This window comes from Rhinopithecus roxellana, chromosome 20 (genome assembly GCF_007565055.1).
Source record: "Rhinopithecus roxellana isolate Shanxi Qingling chromosome 20, ASM756505v1, whole genome shotgun sequence".
Taxonomy (NCBI): domain Eukaryota; kingdom Metazoa; phylum Chordata; class Mammalia; order Primates; family Cercopithecidae; genus Rhinopithecus; species Rhinopithecus roxellana.
Genome location: NC_044568.1, coordinates 69509279 through 69528565, shown reverse-complemented (window position 1 = coordinate 69528565; position 19287 = coordinate 69509279). Strand labels below are relative to the sequence as shown.

The window sequence follows — 19287 nt, the reverse complement described above, 5'->3', positions numbered from 1 at the left end:
TGGTACTTACGTCTGGGGCTGTGAAGGGTCGTCACCCAGGGTCACATTCTCGCCCTGGATCTCTGTGAAACACTTCTCACAGAAATGATACCTGTCAGCAAGAAGGCCATACTTGGGTGAACTGGTCCATCATAACACACAGCCACCCAAGCAACGAAGCCACCAATCAGAGCAGGGCAGAGCACCACGACGAAGGGGGGGCGTTGTTGGTTGATTGATGGGTCAGTGAGGACAATGAAAGGAACAGGGGGCAGGTGGGGAAAGGTAGGATTAGAGAACAAGGAAGGGAACAAATAGCACAGACACAGAGGTAAGACGCAGACACCAAGACAACACAGAGCAGAAAGCCAAGGCAAAGCATTGATTAGCATTCGGTCTCATTGCACACATCACAGGCCATCATCACTAACAACGACAGGCTCGGTCCGGCTCCAAGAGGCAAATGTTTTCAAGGAGGTGTTAATACTAGAATTGCATGGAGCCCAAATTTAGGAATCTGAATTTTGTTCTTACTCAGAGAAAGTCAAATATAACTCTAGGGTTTGAGATGGAAAAATTTACTTGAACAAAACAGTCTGACAAAAGGCCTTAAAAAAGCAATTTAAACTGAAATAGCTTTATTTTTCAAAATGGAAAATTTATGCTTGACAGCAATTCAGAGATTTTATTTCCGGTATTAAGCCAGATCTTTAAATGCATGAAAATGCTGAGCACCCAGAACTGATTTTAATTTTTTCCTGTTTTTTTTCATGTTAATCATTCAGTTAATTGCGTTACAATACAAATGAAACCAAATCCATATTCTAGACAAACATTTAACATAAATGCATTCAGGGTCAAAGACTTTCCACCCATTTATCAATATGAATATACAGAGTAAGAAATGTGATATATTGTATAAGAAATACAATATATGTAAATCCATGAACAATCTTTGAAAATTCAATTCTAAGCTTTGATGTGACATTTTTGGTACTGGGACCAATCATCCATCAATCGGAGAGACTTAGCCAATGACTGTTCTGACTTGGGGGCAATCCACGTTAAGTGAATTTAGAGTTAATCTTTAAAGAACAATCTGCATTTGAGAAATTATCCATCACCCCAATTTCTTGTAAGACAATCTAGAGCCTGGGCTCAAGCTATCAAATACGAACAATTAAAATAAAAACTACTAAATGTTTGGAAAGAACATAAATGAGAAATCAACAGAAATGCAGGCTGATGCTGCATAAAATGACACGAGTACACAAGAATACCGTAAAAATAAACAAGCGGGCGGAGGTGGATCACACAAGCGAGAAGAATGAGTGTCAGGTAGCAACGGCAGCACGAATGCGGTTTAGTGCTCAAAACTATGTCTACGAGATGCCAGGAAGGATTAGTATTAAAAACAGTGCGACAGGACTCGAGCGCCAGGCTGAACCACCAAGTGCAGAATGGGACACGGCAGCTGCAGTCTCACTCACTTGCGCACTCACACGGCTGCAGGAGACAGAGGTGTGGGCCACTGTGTGGCCAGTTCACTACCACTAGGACAGGTCCCCCGCAAGTCCCAAATCTAATCTTAATTCAATACACTGAGCATTTTGCCTGCTGTATTTCACTAACCCCACACACACAGCACATTTTAAAGCATACAACTTCAGAGCATGCACAACATCTCAAGATGAGCCATTTTTTTTGCGTTTGGTTGATGAGGAACATGACGGATTCACTGGATTAATGAAGGTTTCTTGCTGGGACTAATTTATTTGGGACTAACTCAATTAATAAATTATGTCAGGATTTAAAACTCTGACAGGGAACAGGCAAATTAATGTTTTTCTTTAAATATGTATTTTTTTTTTTTTTCCTGAATGAACTACAGCAATATTCTGGCCATTCACTATTTTGTAAATATCCTAAAATCCTGTGTGGAGAAGAACTTCCATGTGCAGGAGGGCATGGTCATCATTGGCAAGAAGGAATTAAAGTACAGAAACTATAAACCAATTCAGTGGCAACCAAAACGATATGCAAAAAAGACATTCCCTCAATCCCCAATACTTCCCTTTTATAAGTAAAACGCCAAATTGAGTGCTCCATTCATGTTACAATCAAACACACAGCACTATGGCCAGCTAGAAGGGACCGTTCAAGACATTCTGAAATGAAACTCCCACCGTAATCACAGGTGAGTCTAAATGGTTTTAAAATCCTGGAGAAATTCTTTGCTTCTATTCAAGGACAGCAAGCCCAGCAACATCCAGGAAACAAGGACCATAAACCCATATTTTCCCACCGAGGAAAGTGACACAGAGGGAGACACTGGTGGTGGAACAGCAACCCTTGCAGTGGCTGGGAAACTGAGGCTCCTCCTCTATGACTGACTCCCATCCTGGAAAATCCAAGGATCAGAACCGGGGAGGCAAAGCATGTCAACAGACTCCTTGTCTGCCCCAAAACTGCTGGAGAAATGGACAATTTAGCCTGTTCATGTTTAAGAAGGGGAGGAAGAGGAGCCCGTGGCTTCACTTTATTACTGTTCTGAGAGATGAAGAAAGCACACAGAACAGACAGCAGTCACCCCCAACTAGTAAAATCAGCTAAAGCAACCCTGGCAGTCAGTGAATGCTAGATGTTATTGCCAGACTGCCCCTACCTTCTTACCTAGTCCACACTTCATTCTCCCTGGAAACACATAAAGCTTTAGAAATTTGCTTCTCAACTTAAGCACCCAGATGACATTTTGCCTGATGTGAAGGAAGTAGCTTGATGAATATGGAATTGCAAAGGAGAAATACTTCACATAATCCAGTAATGATGCATTTCAGGGTTGCTAAAGTTAGTACAATGTAACTGCATAGTTTATCTGTAAGGGTAATTTAATATATGGAGTAAGTTTTCAAATGCAGATTGTTTTCAGTACCGTATCAGTACATATGAATAACTGGGATATCTATAGATAATATTTATATTATCTATAGATACTAACTGGGAAAGCTAAAGAACAGTTTTTCCAACATGAGTTACTTTCAAATTTGCAAAGTATGAAAACAAGTGAAAACGTAACCATACGCTCACTTATATATTAGGGTTTCACTTGTTTAAATGGTCTGTAGGACTTTTTATTGTTCTAAGTGCCCAGTTTAGGACTACAAGTGCCAAGACAATTAATTCTTGAGAACACTGCAGTGTTCATAAATAGTCAAAGTTGAAAATAAAAACATAAGCAGTTAAAGTATTTGTTACAGAATCAGGCCACTGCTTTCTTAGGACGATAACATGCTAACCTACTCAGACACACTGTTCTAGCGAGCATGCCTGTGATTACCTGAGGAATGCTACGCCTACACTTTAAAAATTATCACTAATAACAAGGAACTCCTTTATTTGCATTTCCACTCTTCAAAATACATTACTTTTGTTTAGTCAAAATGAAGTTCTATACAGAAAAAAAATAAGACGTTTCAGAACTTTCAAGATGGTCCTGTGTTTATACGCCATCAATGACTCTTCGATCCTACCAATTCCATTTAACTTTAATTGCTCTCAATGTAAAAGACCAAAATCTGTGCAAATCAGCAAAGGCAGGGTCCCAACAGACCCAGGAACAGGCCCCACAACACTTTAGAGAGAGTGGTAAACAATCTACCTTCCTTATAGACCAAAACTCTGTTGGGCAACGTAGCAGGGGTGGCATTTTTCTGGGTACACTTAATATTAACCTTTCTCTTAAGATATCATTAACTTCATTTTGCTTGGCACAAATGGTTTTTAAAGCACATTCCTATTCATTATTTCATCATTGGGGACTTGACAAAATGAGGCTGCGAGGGAAGACGCTATTGTCTGTATCACGGACAAAGCTAAGCTTAATACATTAATACATCATAGCGTGTGCTGAAGTCATGGGGCTAAAACTGTAAAAGGAGTGGCCAGAACTTCCAGAAGAGCAGCAAGTCACTATAGGATAGATTCCATTAGGAAGGGGCTATGGTATCATTTTAAACTTGATCACAAAATGTTTCTATTGATAAAGGGGAAGTTGAGATGGAAATCAGACTCCGAATGTTAAACTATTTTCAGCAGGACAATTGCACAGGCTGCACTTCCAGCAGAGATGCAGTTTAGGGTCTGTCCTTCCCCCTTGCACTGGTGTTTCACTACACTGAACAGTATTAGGAATAAGCAGGCCAGGCTTATTCCTAATAGAAAAGGCTTAGGAACCTTTTTCGAGACATTTTTGTGTCAAAAGGATTTTTTAAAATATAGGATTTTGATGGGAGTTATTACTTATCTTGAATATGGTTTTTTAAAAAACACAGAAGAATTAAAACAACCACAAAATTCCAAAATTTTCAGGCCTGTGAACAGATAACAAAAACGCTTCTGTCTTCTTTGAAGTATAGGACATAATTACTGCATCCAAACGAGAGTGAAATAATAAAAAACGCCCAACTCCAGTGTTGACAGTTAATACTTGAACCTAAACACAAAGAACAAGCACAAAGCTCTATGTTGGCCACGGAGAATCCAGCTGCTGGCTCATAAAATGGAGGCAACGTCACAGTTTCAGCAAGATTCCTGACCTGTGCCTCCACGCGTGGTGTGCTTACACTGCAGCCGCACATGGACACTTACACGCTGTGGTACAGAGAAGCTGACTTCTCAACCTCAAAACTACGCAAGGTGTATTTGTGTGGGAAACCACAACAAAAATACTATTTTCACTCTCCATCTATTTTAAGACAGGAGATCTATTCTTTAGCCATCTTCATATTCCAAAAGAATGGCAAGTATTTCTTAAGCAGATCCACCACTTACAAAACCCTGAAATGGCCATCTTATAACAGGAGGGTGATTCTTGAACTCAATTAAAACACCAGATCTCATTTTGTATCATGCTGCTAGTGTCAAATTTAAAAATAAAGATCATGGACCCTTTTCCTCTGCCTCAAAGGAAGTAGCACTCGTGCAAGTCTTTCCATGAGACTGACCTGGCCAAATTACCCAGGCAAATATTTGCAGGCAGAATAGTAAAATCCACATTTTCTACTCTATGAACATCTTAAAAAAGGCACGCCAACCTTTATCAGAGTTACTCTCAACTTCAGACGCTTGCTTCTAGAGTTGCGTTTTAGAACAGGCATGGCTGAAGAAAGAATGTACCTAATTAAGTAGTACAGCAAGACGTGACTCAGAGGTTACAGTTTTTATACTATAAAAGTATGCTTTATAACTAAGAGGCCATGGGCCTATCCATGTGACTAACAAGACAATGAAATTGAGCTACTTTTCTTTTTCTCAAATAGAGATGGGGGTCTCACTATGTTGCCAAGGCTGATAACGTAACTCCTGGGCTCAAGCGATCCTCCCACCTCAGCCTCCCAAAGTGCTGGGATTACAGGCGTGAGCCACCACACCCGGCCTGAAATTGGGCCACTTTTTATTGGAACTTCAGGAAAAAAATAATGTACACAGACTATAACCAGATGAACATGCCTTGCCCTAAGACACAATGCAGGATGCTGCTTGACGCTTACCTATTCTGATAGCTGTAGTAGGCAGCATCGCGAGGAATGGTACACAGCTGCTTCCCATAGCAGCACAAAGTCTGTGGGGAAAACTCATACTGCAAAAATAAAGGAGAAATACTTTTATATAAAAATACATTCCATTTACTGTCCTATAACGTTCTAGTCTACTATAGAGACTAGTAAATTATCTCTGTGAGTATATTAGATAGTTTTCTAACAATTTTAGTAGCTTTAAAGACATTCTGGGATAGCATGTGATACAACTGGCTCTAAGAGACATTTATTACAGACAGGTACCATGGGCAGAGGGGCAGCCAGAAATGCTTCCTCATGGCCTCCCTTAGTAAGCGCCTGTACACCCAGCTCTGATCACCCATCACATCACTTTAGGCATCAACTGTGTCACCAGACAGCAGACTGCACATATGCACTCCCAGTACACAGGTGTGGTCTCGTATTAGCGTAACACCCCTCTGGCTGGATTAACTAGGAAAATTCACTTTCTGGAAAAACTTAAAACTGTACCTTGCGTCCACAGCAATATCCAAGGGACTGCATGACTGGGTCAATTTCCTGCTCAAAGACCTCTGCAAGCTTACTGCAGAACTTATAGACTCGGGATGTCTTGCGATTATAGAGCCAGGCATTGTTGAACATGAGCCAGACGTCGTCCACGTACTGCCAGGGCTCTTGGTATTGCCCTGTGTCCAGCTTCCGCTTGATGGTGGAGAGGTCCATGGGATTCTTTACGATGTCAAAATAATCCTTTTAAAAAAAACAATGGTCTCAGGGAATCCCCCAACATCCAAATGCCAGTCATATCTGGCAGCTTTGTTTTAAAATAATAGAAACAGAAGTACCAAAATAACTTCCATTCCCAACAGTAAGAAATGGAAAATGAAAAGAAAATAACCTCTGACGCAACTGATTTTACTCACTAAAAGTATAATTAGTATTTTCAGGTAAGATCACATTATAATACTTCAAAGGCAAAGATAAAGAAAAATTGTTAAAAGATACTTCTAACAGAAAATTTTAAAAATAGATCTTTAATCCACTGAATTAAAATAGTGAGCCAGTTTATCAAACAGTGTGTATTTCTAGATATTCACTCTTGATCCTGGCAAGCAAAATGAAATTCCAAGACAAATATAAACACAAAGCTAGTAATTACTGCTACATAGAATCTGCTGGGTCCCCATGGCCTTTGCAAGACTATCCAGGAATATAAAAGAGAGAAGCCTAAATATTTTTTTACAGCTGATGTTCACAAATTCTTTCAGACAAAAATGACACAAGGATCCAAATATAAAATGAAGTCTCAGGGGCATGTGCTTCCCTTGCTTCAGTGCACCCCTCCAAGGACCGGGGCTTCATGAACAAGTGAAATCAAACAAAATAAACACTTTCATTGATAACTGTTAACAGACAACAGTTTTTTATATTACGAGAACAATCTTCAAGGCAGGGGGATTATTTAATCTAATTTCAAGAGATAAAACAATGGACACTCAAAAGTCACACCGGCAAAGTTATAATCTAATTTTATGAATTAACTTACTGGAATTCCAAGGAGCTGGGGATCTACAGGCTGCCGGAAAGGTAATGACTCTGGGTCCTGTCGATACAGTGCTTCTAGGGTCGGCATCAGGGCCTGGCGTAACTCCTCTGGTTTAAAGACTGCAGAGAAAACATCAAGAAAAGACACTCTGTAAAAGGTGCTCAGATCCCTCCTACCTCACATTTAAAACAGAATCCTGGTTGCTGTGACGTCCCAACCACGATGCTCCTAAGGCACTCGAGGGGCTCTCATCCATCACCATAAGGACTAAAGCTTCTGAAAACGCACTAGTGTCAGAACTGCGTTCAGGTTGAGAGGCAAAATACGAGAAGTTTGCGTCTTCTATGAAAGGTTTCCAACATTTAAAACCTTGCTGAAAAAGAAAGTAAAGCTAACTCCCAAATCTGTCTCATTCATCAAACTGGGTGGCAAATAAAGCCATTTCAAGCTGGGCATGGTGGCTCACATCTGTAATCCCAGCACTTTGAGAGACTGAGGCGGGCAGATCACCTGAGGTCAGGAGTTCAAGACAAGCCTGACCAATGTAGTGAAACCCTGTATTTACTAAAAACACAAAATTAGCCGTGTGTGTGGGAGGGGCCTATAAGCCCAGCTACTCGAGAGGCTGAGACAGGAGAATCGCTTGAACCCAGGAGATGGAGGTTGCAGTGAGCCGAGATCGCGCCACTGCACTCCAGCCTGGGCAACGAGAGCAAAACTCTGTCTCAAAAAAAACCAAACCAAACCAAAACAAAACAAAACAAAAAAACAAAACAAAAAAAAAAACAAAAAAAAAAACCTACTACACTTTCTGTTGTCACTAACAAACATAAATACTGGCTGCCAAATACATTCAAGATGGTACATTCATACAAACCCTCAATGAGTATGGGAACAGGTGCTGGGGAAGCTGTTCGGTGTGGGAGACCGGCCAGTCAGCAGTCAGCGTGTCATGACCCCACCTGGCTAATGTTCACTCACACAGAGAAGAAACTGGAGGCAAAGTTGTCTCAGGCGTTCTGATGCCTTAGCTTATAAGTGACACGTATTTTTTTCTTTGTGTTCTTGTAATTTTTAATTTATTATTTTTGAGACAAAGTCTCACTCTGTTGCCCAGGTTGGGGGACACTGGCATCATCTCAGCTCACTGCAGCTTCAACCTCCCAGGTTCAAGTCATCCTCCTGCCTCAGTCTCGGGAGTAACTGGGACTACAGGTGTGTGCTACCATGCCTGACTCATTTTTAATTTTTTTTTGTGGAGATGAGGTCTCACTATGTTGTCCAGGCTGGTCTTGAACTCCTGCGCTCAAGCATTTCCCCCTGCCTCAGCCTTCCAAAGTGCTGAGGTTACGGGCATTGAGCTATCACGCCCAGGTTTTTTTTTTTTTTTTTTTTTTTTTTTTTTTTTTTTTTTTTTTTTTTTTTTTTTGAGAAGGAGTCTCGCTCTGTCACCCAGGCTGGAGTGCAGTGGCCAGATCTCAGCTCACTGCAAACTCCGCCTCCCGGGTTTACGCCATTCTCCTGCCTCAGCCTCCCGAGTAGCTGAGACTACAGGCGCCCGCCACCTCGCCCGGCTAGTTTTTTGTATTTTTTTAGTAGAGACGGGGTTTCACCGTGTTAGCCAGGATGGTCTCGATCTCCTGACCTCGTGATCCGCCCGTCTCGGCCTCCCAAAGTGCTGGGATTACAGGCTTGAGCCACCGCGCCCGGCCCACGCCCAGGTTTTTTTGAGACAGAGTTTTGACTCCAGGCTGGAGTGCAGGTTGGCTTACAGCAACCTCTGCCTCCTGGGTTCAAGTGATTCTCCTGCGTTAGCCTCCCGAGTAGCTGGAATTACAGGTGCCCACCACCACGCCCAGCTGATTTTTGTATTTTTAGTAGAGATGGGATTTCACCATGTTGGCCAGGCTGGTCTCAAACTCCTGACCTCAAATGATCCACCTGCCCTGGCCTTCTAAAATGCTGGGATTACAGGCACGAGCCACTGTGCCTAGTCATCATGGCCAGCTCATTTTATATTTTCAGAGACAGAGTCCTGCTCTGTCGCCCAGGCTGGAGTGCAATGTGGCGCCATCATAGCCACTGCATCCACTAACTCCTGGGCTCAAGTGATCTTGTGGTATCACTATGTTGCCCAGGTTGGTGGTATTGAACTCTCAGCCTCAAGTGATTCCAGCCTCTCAAAGCAATACGATTATAAGTGTGAGCCACTGGGGCCTGGTCTGTTTTTTGTATCTTGAAAAGACTTTTTAGGCCAGGCGCGGTGGCTCAAGCCTGTAATCCCAGCACTTTGGGAGGCCGAGGCGGGCAGATCACAAGGTCAGGAGATCGAGACCATCCTGGCTAACACGGTGAAACCCCGTCCCTACTAAAAAATACAAAAAAAAAACTAGCCGGGCAAGGTGGCGGGCGCCTGTAGTCCCAGCTACTCGGGAGGCTGAGGCAGGAGAATGGTGTAAACCCGGGAGGCAGAGCTTGCAGTGAGCCGAGATCTGGCCACCGCACTCTAGCCTGGGCGACAGAGCGAGACTCCGTCTCAAAAAAAAAAAAAAAAAAAAAAAAAAAAGACAAGACTTTTTTTTTTTTTGAAATGGAGTTTTGCTCTTGTTGCCTAGGCTGGAGTGCAATGGCGCGAACTCAGTTCAATGCAACCTCCGCCTCCCGGGTTCAAGCAATTCTCCTGCCTCGGCCTTCTGAGTAGTTGGCATTACAGGCGTGTGCCACCACACCCAGCTAATTTTGTATTTTTAGTAGAGACTGGGTTTCTCCATGTTGGTCAGCCTGGTCTCGAACTCCCGAACTCAGGTGATCTGCTCTCCTCAGCCTCCCAAAGTGCTGGGATTACAGGTGTGAGCCACCGCCCCCGGCTGAAAAGATTTCTTACAACAGATAAGTGGGAAACTATAATTTAAAAATCAGATTAAAATATGGTAAACATTTAAAGTTCCAGTTGGGAAGGGGCAAGTATCAGGTACATGGGTCTGCCATCAATTTTGTGTGGGGTGGAGATGGTCTAACTTGACAAATTCTGGAAAGAGCCATCTGATTCCTAACTGGGGAAAGCAAAAGTTAAAATTTGAAGGAAAAACCCATTTGTTTAACAGGCTCACTTTAGAGATGAAAACAGACGCACCAAGAACATGCCTCAGGGCTCATTCCCATCAGAGCCCAGGATCCAGACTCTTGACCAGCCTCCGCAGACACCACCTCCTCTCTAGGGCACCTGGCTGCTTCAGACCTCCGACAGCGGCTTGAGGTCTGGGCAACCAGGTAAAAACCCCGAGATGCAGCACTCCCCAAGCACACGGTCCCCAGCACTTGAAAGTGCAAAGGCCTGGTCGAGAGTGCAGATGTGCCCTTCAGAAGCAACAGAAACACACATCCTTGCTTTACACTAACTCCTTTCTTCTGTTTTACGCAGAGATGAAGTAGCATTTGGTAGTCTTTGAATAACTCTTCATAAGAAAACTATTATGTAACGAATAGCCTTTTGATTTCTCTAAATTAGGGGTTGGCAAACTATGACCAACAGGCCAAATGTGGCCAACTGCTTGCTTTTCTGTATGGCCCCAGAACTAACAATGGATTTCACATTCTTTAACATTTGGCAGAAAAAAAAGAAAAGAATACTATTTCATGACATGTGAAAATCACACAAAATTCAAGTGTTAGTCTCCAAAAATACAGCTTTATTGGTACATAGCTATGCTTATTCGTTCATGGATCTGTAGCTGCCTCCGCGCCACAGTGGCAGCACTGAAGAGTGGTAACAGAGGCCTCAGGATGCACAAAGCCCACAGCATGGACCACTAGGCCTCTGCACGGAGAAGGCCTGCAGACCCTCTTCTAGACCCTATCACCGCCCCACTGGTAATCGGGAGTGATAGGGCCTGAAACAAGTGTCACTTTGGTTGACCATTTATTCATTCATTAAATAACTATTCAAATTCCCTGCAGAGGAGAACATTTTCTCTTTTTTTTTTTTTTTTTTGAGACGGAGTCTGTCTCTGTCGCCCAGGCTGGAGTGCAGTGGCCGGATCTCAGCTGACTGCAAGCTCCGCCTCCCGGGTTTACGCCATTCTCCTGCCTCAGCCTCCTGAGTAGCTGGGACTACAGGTGCCTGCCACTTCGCCCGGCTAGTTTTTTGTATTTTTTAGTAGAGACGGGGTTTCACCGTGTTAGCCAGGATGGTCTCGATCTCCTGACCTCGTGATCCGCCCGTCTCGGCCTCCCAAAGTGCTGGGATTACAGGCTTGAGCCACCGCACCGGTCTCTTTTTTTTTTTTTTTTTTTGAGACGGAGTCTCACCCTTGCCCAGGCTGGAGCGCAGTGGTGCGATCTCGTACAGGTGTGAGACACCGCACCCGGCCGAGGAGAGCATTTTCAAACTCCTGTCTTCACCACCACCTTTCTGTAAGAAGATCCCATATGTGCAGAAGTGAAGTCAGGAGTGTGTGTGACATGCACCGCTCCCCTCCTCTGGCCCGAGGACCTGCTCCACGCGGCAGGGTTGCTGCAGCGCACCAGAAGCTCCCAAAAACGCGTCTCTCAAGTCCTTGGAGGCTGCTGTCTCATATCCCAGTCCCCAGCCCCTGTGACTACTGAAATTTCACCAAATGAGTAACATTACAAAAAATAAAAACTCAGTTCCTCGGTCGCTCTGGTCACTTTTTTTTTTTTTTTTTTTTTGAGACAGAGTCTTGCTCTGTTGCCCAGGCTGGAGTGCAGTGGCACGATGTTGGCTCACTGCAAGCTCTGCCTCCTAGGTTCACGCCATTCTCCTGCCTCAGCCTCCCGAGTAGCTGGGACTACAGGCGCCCGCCACCACACCTGGCTAATTTTTTGTATTTTTAGTAGAGACGGGGTTTCACCGTGTTAGCCAGGATGGTCTTGATATCCTGACCTCGTGATCTGCCTACCTTGGCCTCCCAAAGTGCTGGGATTATGGGCATGAGCCACCACGCCCGGCCACCCTAGTCACATTTTAGGTGCTCAAGTTATCTATGTACTGTAAGATGAAAATTATTTCATCAAAACTGAAACCACTTTTTTTTTTTTTTTGAGACGAGATTATACTGGAGTACAGCAGTATAATCACAGCTCAATGCAACCTTGACCTTCTAGGCTCAAGCCACTCTCCTAACTTTACCTCATGAGTAGCAAGGACTATAAGCGTGTACCACCACAACCAGCTATATTTTTATTTTTTCTCTAGACACAGGGTCTCACCATGTTGCCCAGGCTGGTCTTGAACTCTGGGCCTCAAGTGATCCTCCAAAAGCGCTGGAATTGCAGGTATGACCCCCAATGCCCAGCTTGAAACAATTTTGTTTTGTTTTGAGATGAAGTTTCTCTCTTGTTGCCCAGTCTGGAGTGCAATGGCACCACCTCAGCTCACTGCAAACTCCGCCTCCCGGGTTCAAGTGATCCTTCTGCCTCAGCCTCCCAAGTAGCTAGGATTACAGGCATGCGTCACCATGCCCAAATAATTTTTGTATTTTTAGTAGAGACAGGGTTTCGCCATGCTGGCCAGGCTGGTCTGCAATGCCTGAGCTCAGGTGATCTGCCCGCCTCGGCCTCCCAAAGTGCTGAGGTTACAGGTCTGAGCCCTGCACCCGGCCTGAAACAACTTCTACAACACTAGATCATCATTTGCCTTTTGCACTACGTCAGACATCTGCACAGATGGGAAAAAGCAATCTTTTTTTTTTTTTGAGATGGAGTCTCACTCCATTGCCCAGGCTGCAGTGCAGTGGCGTGATCTCGGCTCACTGCAATCTCCGCCTCCTGGGTTCAAGTGATTCTCCTGCCTCGGACTCCTGAGTAGCTGGGACTACAGGTGAATGTTGCCACACCCGGCTAAAAAGCAAAAGCAAAGGAAAAGAAAGCCAACATCATCAAACTCTATTGTTATCATACACTGCTGCTGCTGTACAGTCCCAAGAAAAAAATACCAGCCATGCTTAAGAAAATTTGTTTAAAAAAAAATTTTTTTTTTTTTGTAGAGATGGGTTCTTGCTATGTTGCCCAGGATGGTTTGAACTCCTGGCCTCAAGTATCCCTCCTGCCTTAGCCTCCCAAAGTCCTTGGATTACAGGCATGAGCCACTGCTTCCGGCCAAGAAAAAGTATTCTTGGCCGGGCGCGGTGGCTCAAGCCTGTAATCCCAGCACTTTGGGAGGCCGAGACGGGCGGATCACGAGGTCAGGAGATTGAGACCATCCTGGCTAACACGGTGAAACCCCGTCTCTACTAAAAAATACAAAAAAAAAAAACTAGCCGGGCGAGGTGGCAGGCGCCTGTAGTCCCAGCTACTCGGGAGGCTGAGGCAGGAGAATGGCGTGAACCCGGGAGGCGGAGCTTGCAGTGAGCTGAGATCCGGCCACTGCACTCCAGCCTGGGCGACAGAGCCAGACTCCGTCTCAAAAAAAAAAAAAAAAAAAAAAAAAAAAAAAAAAAAAGAAAAAGTATTCTTTATTTTTGAGACAGGGTCTCACTCTCTCATCCAGGCTAGAATGCACTGGCACAATCATGGTTCACTGCAGCCTCAACCTCCTGGGCTCAAGCAATCCGCCCACCTCAGCCTCCTGATCCACTAGGACCACAGGTGCACTACCACACCTGGCTAGTTTTTAAATTGTTTTATAGAGACAGGGTCTTACTACATTGCCCAGGCTGGTCTTGAACTCGTGGCTGTAAGTGATCCTCCTGTCTTGGCCTCCCCAAGAGCTGGGATTATAGGTGGGAGCCACTGTGCCCACTCATTTCTTAGTTAATTTATTTGTGAGATAGGGCCTTGCTCTGTTGTCCAGGTTGGAGTCCAACAGTGCCATCACAACTTGCTGCAGCCTTGGACCCCTGAGCTCAAGTGATCCTGCTGCCTCAGCCTCCTAAGTAGCCAGGACTACAGGCATGCACCACCACACACTTGGCTAATTTTTAATTTTTTGCAGAGACAGGGTCTTACTATGTTGCTCAGGCTGGTCTTGAACTCCTGGCTTCAAGTGATCCTCCCACTTTGGCCTTCCAAAGTGCTGAGATTACAGACGTGAGCTACCACACCTGGCCGAAAAAACATTCTTGATGAGGTGGTAAGAAGTATTCCTTGTATTAAAGCTCAGCCTTTGGTACATCTTTTTTTTTTTTTTTTTTTTTTTTGAAATGGAGTCTCACTCTGTAGCCCAGGCTGAAGTGCAGTGGCGCGATCTCGGCTCACCGCAAGCTCTGCCTCACGGGTCCACGCCATTCTCCTGCTTCATTCTCCCGAGTAGCTGGGACTACAGGCGCCCGCCACCACGCCTGGCTAATTTTTTGTATTTTGTTTAGTAGAGACGTGGTTACACCGTGTTAGCCAGGATGGTCTTGATCTCCTGACCTCGTGATCCGCCCACCTTGGCCTCCCAAAATGCTGGCATTACAGGCGTGAGCCACCGCGCCCGGCCTCCTGGTACATGTCTTTTAGTCTGTGTGATGAAATATTCAGTGTATCTCATCACACAGAATAAAAGATGTCTGCTGCATATGCACAGTGGCCACATTAGGAGGCAGTACTTGTGCAAGTGTCGGAATTTACAGCTGAAGTAGCTGCTTGCCCTCATGGACCCCTTAAAACTTTCAAGAATGACTGAGAGAGATAAGCTATAGTTACTAACTCTAGTTATATATCAGACATTTTCTCAGAAATGAACAAAGAGGGCCAGTTACTTCAAGGACAACTGACAATATTTGTTGCCAATGATAAAATTTGGACTTTCATTAAAAAATCAAATGTTTTCGAAAACTTGTACACGGGCTTGACATCGTCTCAAAATTTATTATTACTATTACTTTTTGAGACAGGGCCTCACTCTGTCACTCAGGCTGGAGTACAGTGGCATGCTCATGGCTCACTGCATCTTTGACCTCCCAGGCTCAGGTGATTCTCCCACCTCAACATCTTCAGTAGCTGAAGCTACAGGCATGCACTACCCATGCCCAGCTAATTTTTTTTTTTTTTTATAGAGATTAATGTCAACATGGTCAAGACCATGTTGCCTAGGCTGGTCTTGAACTCCTGAGCTTCAGGCTAGAGTGCAGTGGTGCAATCACAGACCCTGAATTCCTGGGCTCAAGCAAACTTTCCCCCTCAGCCTCCCACAATGCTGAGATTACAGGCGTGAACCACCATGCACGCCCTGCTTTTCAAAGTTGGTAAGACTTGTTTGAAGAGACTGATGGTGGCATTAACAAATGTGATTGTTTTTTGACACTGTATAGTGAAATATGTTAACATATGGAAAATCTGCAGAACTTAGTGTCAATTGAAAAAAAAAATAATGCAAGCACAAACCATCCATTCCAAGTACAAAATGGATCAATGGATTCTAATGTCACAGAGTATGAAAAATCCAGTGCTACAGATTCTGGTTCAATGTCGTAACTAACCTTTAAGAAACTTTCACTGGTTTAATTTTGGTATAGTATCAAAGACTATCCATAATCAGCTGAAAGGGCTATGAAAATACTTCTCCCTTTACCAACTACAGGATTTTCTTCATATACTTCAACCAAAATAACCAATCACAACACAGTAAATGCAAAGGCAGATGCATCATTATTCTTACTTATTTTTGTTTTGGAAAAATTATTTTTCATATAAATGTTTTCTATGGGTGCCATGTAACAGACTATTTTAAATGAACTAAATATTTAAAATTTTTTCTCTTTTTTTTGAGACAATAATCTTACTTTGTCTCCTAGGCTAGAGTGCAGTGATATGATCTGGGCTCACTGCAGCCTCAAACTCACAGGCTCAGGTGATCCTGCCGCTTCCGCTTCTCAAGTAGCGTGCACCACCACACTTAGCTAATTTTATTTTATTTTTGTAGAGATGGAGTCTTGCTATGTTGCTCAGGCTGGTTTTGAATTCCTGGCAACAACCAAACCTCCCATCAAGGCCTCCCAAAGTGCTGGGATTACAGGTGTGAGCCACTGTACTCAAATTTCTCAATTTTAATTTCCAATAGAGTAAGCAATGACAGATAATCCACACAAACAACAGCTCTCTGGGGCCCTCAATTCTAAGAGCATAAAGAGCCCTCAGATTCACTGTACTCCACACTGTCGAGGGTCCCTTCCAGCTGCAGAGTGACATGGTCTCAGTCTCTACCAGTTCTCTGCAATCTTTCCCAAAAGTGTTATCTGCAGCCTTGGACTTGCTGAGTCCCAACTCCCATTTCTAAGGTTCAATTGACAATTTTCTGACACCTTGTTATCTCTTTACTTTGGATACACCTCAAATGGATTCCATCCAACTTCCACTGGGAGGCGGGCTTACCCCACACATCTCAGACCCCAAAGTTGCCTAACCTACCCCTCTCCATGTCTCCCTACACGGGGTCCCTAGGCGCCACCCTGCCCCTCACTCTGCATGCTCAGCTTCCTCACTGCACCAGCAGAAAACTGCCTCCAACTCACCCCTTTGCTGTCATAATGATCACTTTCCTTAAATTACGGCTTTTTTGGTTATTTTTCTACTCACATACATCACTGGTTCTTTATACTTTTATGAGTAAAGCCAAGCTCCTTAGCCTGCTCAAGGACCCAGACACATTTCAACCCCGGCCACTGCCAGTACCATCTCAGAAGACAGCTCTGCAGCCAGGGTGGCCTCAGAGCCGTAGCTCATCTCTCACTCCTACCATGAGCCCCACAGGCACAGGGCTGGGGTCCTGCTCAGCCTCAGTATTTCTGCAAGGGGAAGTCTGTGGAATGGCAGGCAAAAAAGGTAAAAGGGCAGATAGAATTATGTTTCTACTTTAGCTTCTAATCCTCCACGTGGAATCCCAACACCGTGGAAAAGCAGCATGGTTTAATAAGGTAATGAATAAACAGCCTACTTTTTTTGCGTGGCTGCGAAGGAGATGTTGACTGAGAGGCTGTGCCGTTAGTGCTACTCTCTTCTTCCTCTTTAACTTCTACTTTCACTTCAGGTTTCTTTTCATCCACTTCCATTGGTTCTGATTTCTGCTCTGCTGGGTCTGTTTCTTCTTTAACTTGGGAAGCTCCTTGCAAATCCTCCTCCATCATCTTGAGAAAAACATTACAGATAACATAAGAATATTAAACACTTTTATGTTACCTCAGCCTCACTGGAAGGCTCTTACAAGCCTAAGATGGGTTTGTTAAAACTTCCCTCTAGTCAGAGTTGCATTTATGATTCCTCTTCTCTTTCAGAAGAAGAAATAAAGTACTCGGTGTTCATTAAGTCACTTCAATACAGAGTCAGTGCAATTATGGTCCTAAATTTAAAAGTGATTTTTTTTTTGAGATGGAGTCTGACACCCAGGCTGGAGTGCAGTGGCATGATCTTGGCTCACTGCAACCTCTGCCTCCTGGCTTCAAGCAATTCTCCTGCTCCAGCCTCCCGAGTAGCTGGGATTACAGGTGCGTGTCAACATGCTTGGCTAATTTTTTGTATTTTTGGTAGAGATGGGGTTTCATCATGTTGTCCAGGCTGGTCTCAAACTCCTGACCTCAAGTGATCCACCCGCCTCGGCCTCCCAAAGTGCTGAGATTACAGGCGTGAGCCACAATGCCCAGTCTAATTTAAAAGTTTTTTTTTTTTTTTGAGACGGAGTCTTGCTCTATCGCCCAGGCTGGAGTGCAGTGGCCGGATCTCAGCTCGCTGTAAGCTCCGCCTCCCGGGTTTACACCATTCTCCTGCCTCAGCCTCCCAAGTAGCTGGGACTACAGGCGCCCGCCACCTCGCCCGGCTAGTTTTTTGTATTTTTTAGTAGAGACGGGGTTTCACGGTGTTAGCCAGGATGGTCTCCATCTCCTGACCTCGTGATCCACCCGTCTCGGCCTCCCAAAGCGCTGGGATTACAGGCTTGAGCCACTGCGCCTGGCCTAATTTAAAAGTTTTTAAATGTAAAAGTGCTTTAAAAATTGCACATACTCAGATTTTTCACATACAGATATTTCTTAATTTGGAATAAGAATCTCCTTGAAAGCTGGGGCACGGACCAAAAGTCCTTTTTAGAGGCAGGAGGTGTGGTATGAGACAGGAAGGAGCACTGGGGACTGTGGCTAACTGGAGAGCCCACCACGGTTGGTGTTTACAACCAGACTGTTGTCACCCAGGGATGCAGGCACAATGCTGAAAGCATCTCATTTTTCAAGAAAAGCCAGAAATCCAGAGTTTTATTTGCAATTTCCTGATTTTTAAGGTATTGTGTGGGCCAAACACATTTACAGGCTGGATCCAGCCCACGGTCTGCCAGTTTTCAGCTTCCGCCATAGGTTAATTAGTAAATGAATCCACCACCCCTTCTGTAGTCTACCTCTGCAGAACTAGAAATGAACGGAGGACATCAAATAAAAGGCTGTTGGATGATTCAAGTATTTCAAATATAGGCCAGTATTCTTCATTTCTGGCAAAATAAACCCACCTCTCACATTTAAAAATGAAAAAACCAAGCAGTTTTAAATCAGTTTCCTGCATACTGAACCCTGAACCCACATTCAACCAGAATATTTTAACTAAAGTCAGGGATACCCATGGCAGGCTCCAAGCCTCGCCCAAGGACACCTGGCGGAAGTTGCGACACACAGCCATCAACACATTCTTAGGGAGCGGCACCCACCTCAGACCTGGGCTCCCCTTTGGATTCACCAGGATCGGGCTCAGTGTCCTCCGTCTGGGTCTCCGCCTTCATTTCCAGCACAGGTACGTCAGGTCCTGGCTGCTGGGAATTGGTTTCTGCACTGGTCACCGAGGAGGGGGTAGGGACCCTGTTATCAATGCTGGCTGCTGCCTGGGAAAGCTGTGAAAAAACCAAAAGCACTGACTTCAGTAAGCAAGGCAACATAAATGATCTTCAACTATGCTGCTCATGCAACCTACAATTTCCCGTTAAGACTTCTCAATACTGATCCAGCAGGTGCCCTTCTGTGAAACCGAAGAACGGAGGTTAAAGTAGGAACAAGTTCTAGAGGGAGATAACAGCAGCCAGAGGCACAACTCAGGTCTTGCCACAAAGACAGAGGAAACAGCAGAGCTTTTCAAACTTTGAGATAAAATTATTTTCTCGAAGTTTTCTAGCTAAATCATGAAACTTCATATTTTGAAATTAATTCCCTTCAATACGGTGGTTAACGTGTATGGTAAAAGGCTGAATTATGAATGTCTAAGCACATCTGAAGGGAGGGAAATCAAGCGCCT

The 19287-nt window shown here is 44.2% G+C and overlaps 1 protein-coding gene across 2 annotated transcripts in view; it reads right to left on the bottom strand.

The window, feature by feature from the left end:
- Window positions 1–19287, bottom strand: part of CREBBP (CREB binding protein) — a 162457-nt gene that overhangs the window by 28992 nt on the left and 114178 nt on the right. For both annotated transcript variants that reach the window (XM_010376035.2, XM_030924411.1), the window contains exons 15-20: window positions 18710–18889; window positions 16961–17150; window positions 7084–7202; window positions 6048–6287; window positions 5529–5617; window positions 11–91 (exon numbers count right to left, since the gene is read on the bottom strand). In XM_010376035.2, the coding sequence (XP_010374337.1) occupies window positions 11–91; window positions 5529–5617; window positions 6048–6287; window positions 7084–7202; window positions 16961–17150; window positions 18710–18889 (899 nt within the window). The remainder of the gene's footprint in view (window positions 1–10; window positions 92–5528; window positions 5618–6047; window positions 6288–7083; window positions 7203–16960; window positions 17151–18709; window positions 18890–19287) is intronic.